This window comes from Penaeus vannamei, chromosome 10, assembly GCF_042767895.1.
Source record: "Penaeus vannamei isolate JL-2024 chromosome 10, ASM4276789v1, whole genome shotgun sequence".
Classification (NCBI taxonomy): domain Eukaryota; kingdom Metazoa; phylum Arthropoda; class Malacostraca; order Decapoda; family Penaeidae; genus Penaeus; species Penaeus vannamei.
The window spans coordinates 42,031,028-42,035,298 of NC_091558.1; the positions used below are offsets into that span (position 1 = coordinate 42,031,028).

Here is a 4,271-nt window from a genome sequence, read left to right on the forward strand (position 1 = left end):
ATGCAAATTGGACACAGAAATAAATCAAAAATGAATATGCAAATTGGACACGGAAATAAATCCTTCTCTGATGACAGGCACAGTTAGGAGGCTGGCTCGGTGCTCCTGAAGACGGCAAGAAGATGGTGTGTCTGGACGCGAGGTTCGACATCCGGGCAGGAGAATGCGTCGTGTTGTCCTTCGGGATAAATAACGAGTGGTCCTTCGAGGATGACGCCGAGAGGCTGGGTTGTAAGGTGAGTCTCAGGGTCTCGTTTTTTTCATCTCTCTTTTAATGTACTTCATCTCCTTACACTTAATTTTTTTTTTTTTTTTTTTTTTTTTTGCTTGCTTGTCAGTACATATCCTATAAGATTTGTACACGTGTGTGTGTGTGTGCATGTATATATATATATATATTTATGTTTATGTATATATATTTATATATCTATGTTTATGTATATGTATATATATTTATATATGTTTATGTATATGTATATATATTTATATATTTATGTATATATATACATATATATATATATATATATATATATGTATATATGTGCACACACACACACACACACACACACACACACACACACACACATATATATATATATATATATATATATATATATATATATATATATATATATATATATATATATTATATATATATATATATTCATATATATACATGTATACATACATATACACGTACATATATATGTATATATGTATATATATATGTATGTGTACGCAATATATATATGTGTATATATATATATATATATATATATATATATATATATATATATATATATATATATATATATATGTGTGTGTGTGTGTGTGTGTGTGTGTGTGTGTGTATGTATACATATGTAGATGTATTTAGGAAAAAAAAATTACTTGTCTAGCTTTCTCTCGTATGTTCAGTTTATGACCAAAAGATATAACTGATGCCGCTTTTTTCATTTTATTTTATTGCTATTATCACAGGTGAATTCGTCCACTTAAAGTTGTAAAACATTAAAGAGCTTAACCAGAAAACAACAGCTGACCTGAAACCTTGTTGCAGGTGTACGCCTTCGACCCCACCATGGGCATGGAGGACCACCACAGGACACCTAACATCCAGTTCTTCAAGCTTGGCATCTCGGACGTCAGAGGAGAAAAGAGGATTGGCATGAACCCAGAAGCGTGGGATTTCAATTTTCACAAAGTAAGAGACTTGTTGCATAGGTTTCAAGAATTTTCTTCTGGATCTATTAAGTTAAGAGGGTCGTCCCAAAAGTAATGTCTCCTATTTCTTTCTTTTTTTTTTATCTACTCTAAGGGATCCGGGAAGATGTTATGATGTCATAACCTGAAATGTTCGTCTTTCTGTTGGAGATGTTGATGGCATGACAGTCTAAGAAAGCAACCCCTGTCATGGATAAGTGTCAGAAGCACTGACTTCCTCCACGCAGAAGTTGGTCCAGCCGACATTCCCCGGCGCCTGGTGAACGTTTGTGGAGCCGAGGCGGTTGATGTCAGCACAGGAGATGGGTTCGTCGGTTCCGGAAATGTGAGTGACAAATCACACTCCGAACGTCCTTCCACAGCCACCACTCCGGAAACTAAAATGCGCTTCAATCACTTCATCAACGGTGAATGAAATACAAGACGAGTTGGATGTGGGTGTCAGTGCACTGTAAACGGTCTTGCCATCCAACTCTACATGCATGTCACTCACCGTTCTCCGCCAATTAGCGCTGGTGATTGTGGCGCACTTCATATTCCCGGAGTGGTCGCTCTGCAAGGGTGGTTTGTCACTCAAATCTCTGTTGCCACTTCTGACTCGACGAACCCATTTTTGTTTCGTGTGTTTGTTTGTTTTTGTTTGTTGTTGTTGCGTTCGAGAAGTGATTATCTGTGTGCTTTCTCTCTCTCTCTCTCTCTCTCTCTCTCTCTCTCTCGTTCTTTCTTTCTCCATATTTCTGTATAGTGCCTGGTAAACGTTCACCAGTCACTAGTGAAAGTTGGCTGGTGCGACTTCTGCATGGAATTAGATGCTTCTGACGTACTTCCATGACAGGGGTTGCTTTCTTTGAGTGTCATGCCATTAATATCTTCAATACAGAGATAAAATGTTTAGATTATGAGTGCAATTGTTCGATCATAACAGTGTCATAAGCAATTTCCTTGGATCCCTTTGGGCAGAGTTAAATAAAAATAGGAGGCATTACTTTTGGAACGATCCTCGTATTTATCGGAATCTCATTCGTGTAAAATGCTTGGGTGTGTTGAGTGTGTTCTGTATATACACATGTGATTCCGGTGCCCTGAATATTGATATTACGGAGTTCAAAACCTCCCCTTCTTTTCGTTTCTCTTCAGGCGTTCCCGGTCGACCGCTACGAGAACATCGTCCGGCGCCTGGGACTCGAAGGCCGCGTCATCGACTACGTCAAGATGGACATCGAACTCGCCGAGCTGGACGTCCTGCGCGACCTGCTGGACAACTCGCCCCACCTCCTCAGGAACATCAACCAACTGGCTATAGAGATCCACCACGATTATGTATTCGGTACTGCCACTGTGGCTTACGTGTTTGCAGTGTATATTTGCATGTATGACTGTATGTCTGTTGGCATCTAAGATGTTTTTATTTAAAGGGCGAGGATTATTAATAGAGGTTTTAAGTGTTTATAGAGTATGTATGTATCTGTTTGTTTGTAGGCATGTGACCAAAGCATCACTGGTATACGTTTTACTTTCGTCATATTTATATATATATTGGTACCTTGAACAAATTGGATACATGTTTGGTACGTTGATTAAACAATTTAATGATTGTTACAAAGTATTTAGATACCATACCTCATGTAGTGCCTCTGCACTCCATCGAGCTGTGACTTAAAATAGTATTCTCCCAACGCTCTATAAATATGCTCCCTATTTATTTTCTACTTACACAGCACAGTTGTTTCTTCGCGATCATCAGAATCTCATAACCATTTTTATTAATCAAAAGGTATTTCTCATCCTTCATACCTTTTCTACTTACACAGCACAGTTGTTTCTTTGCGATCATCAGAAAACTCATAATTATTATTATTAATCAAAAGGTATTTCTCACCCTCCCCCCCTCATAACCTTCAAACTCATAACCATTATTATTAATCAAAAGGTATTTCTCATCCTTCACACCTTTTCTACTTACACAGCACAGTTGTTTCTACACGATCATAAGAAAACTCATAACCATTATTATTAATCAAAAAGTATTTCTCACCCTCCCCCCCCCTCATAACCTTCAAACTCATAACCATTATTATTAATCAAATGGTATTTCTCATTCTCCTCCCCTCATAACCATTATTATTAATCAAATGGTATTTCTCATTCTCCCCCCCTCATAACCTCCAAACTCATAACCATTATTATTAATCAAAAGGTATTTCTCACCCTCCTCCCCTCATAACCTCCAAACTCATAACCATTATTATTAATCAAAAGGTATTTCTCACCCTCCTCCCCTCATAACCTTCAAACTCATAACCATTATTATTAATCAAAAGGTATTTCTCACCCTCCTCCCCTCATAAGCTTCAAACTCATAACCATTTTTATTCATCAAAAGGTATTTCTCATCCTCCCCCTCATAACCACTTTTATTAATCAAAAGGTATTTCTCACCCTCTTCCTCCCCTCACAACCTTCATTCCTAAAAGATCTTTCTCACCCCACAGGGGATTTCGGGCCCGACAGCACCGTGCGAAAGTTCTGGCCGTTTTACCACAGACTTCGCTGCCTCGGCTTCTCCATCATGACCACCCAGGCGTCTGTATTTTGGCGAGAAGTGGTGTGGGCGCGGGACACTGCAGGGCATCTTTGGGCAGAATGAAAGCAGTGACGAGTGATATGTGGCAGTGAAAAAAAAACAGAGACGGAGTGATAAATGAGTAATAAAGAACAGGGACGAGTGATGTGGCAGTGAAAATGAAAAAAGAAAAAAGTGACGAGTGATCGAAGACGGAGAAAAAAATGACAGTGAAAAGATAGTGACGAGTGATGGGTAGTGAAAAAAAATGATGAGTAATAGTTAAAAGACAATGACGAGTGATTAATGACAGTGAAAAGATAGTGACGAGTGATGACTGTGAAGAAGGACAGGGACAGTGAAATGACAATGACGAGTGATTAATGACTGAAAAAGCAGTGACGACTGACAGCGAAAACAAGTGCTGCGTTCATGAAATTATGACGATGAACTGGCGTGTCATTCCTGAAAGAACAGTCACAGT

General features: G+C 38.6%; 1 protein-coding gene across 1 annotated transcript in view; it reads left to right on the forward strand.

Moving 5' to 3' along the window:
• Nucleotides 1-3,995, forward strand: part of LOC113802291 (uncharacterized) — a 9,863-nt gene extending 5,868 nt beyond the window's left edge. Inside the window, exons 3-6 of the mRNA XM_070126690.1 lie at nucleotides 78-236; nucleotides 1,061-1,204; nucleotides 2,362-2,551; nucleotides 3,717-3,995. Coding sequence (XP_069982791.1) covers nucleotides 78-236; nucleotides 1,061-1,204; nucleotides 2,362-2,551; nucleotides 3,717-3,871 — 648 coding nt within the window. The 3' untranslated portion in view covers nucleotides 3,872-3,995. The remainder of the gene's footprint in view (nucleotides 1-77; nucleotides 237-1,060; nucleotides 1,205-2,361; nucleotides 2,552-3,716) is intronic.
• The last annotated feature ends 276 nt before the right edge of the window (nucleotides 3,996-4,271 follow it).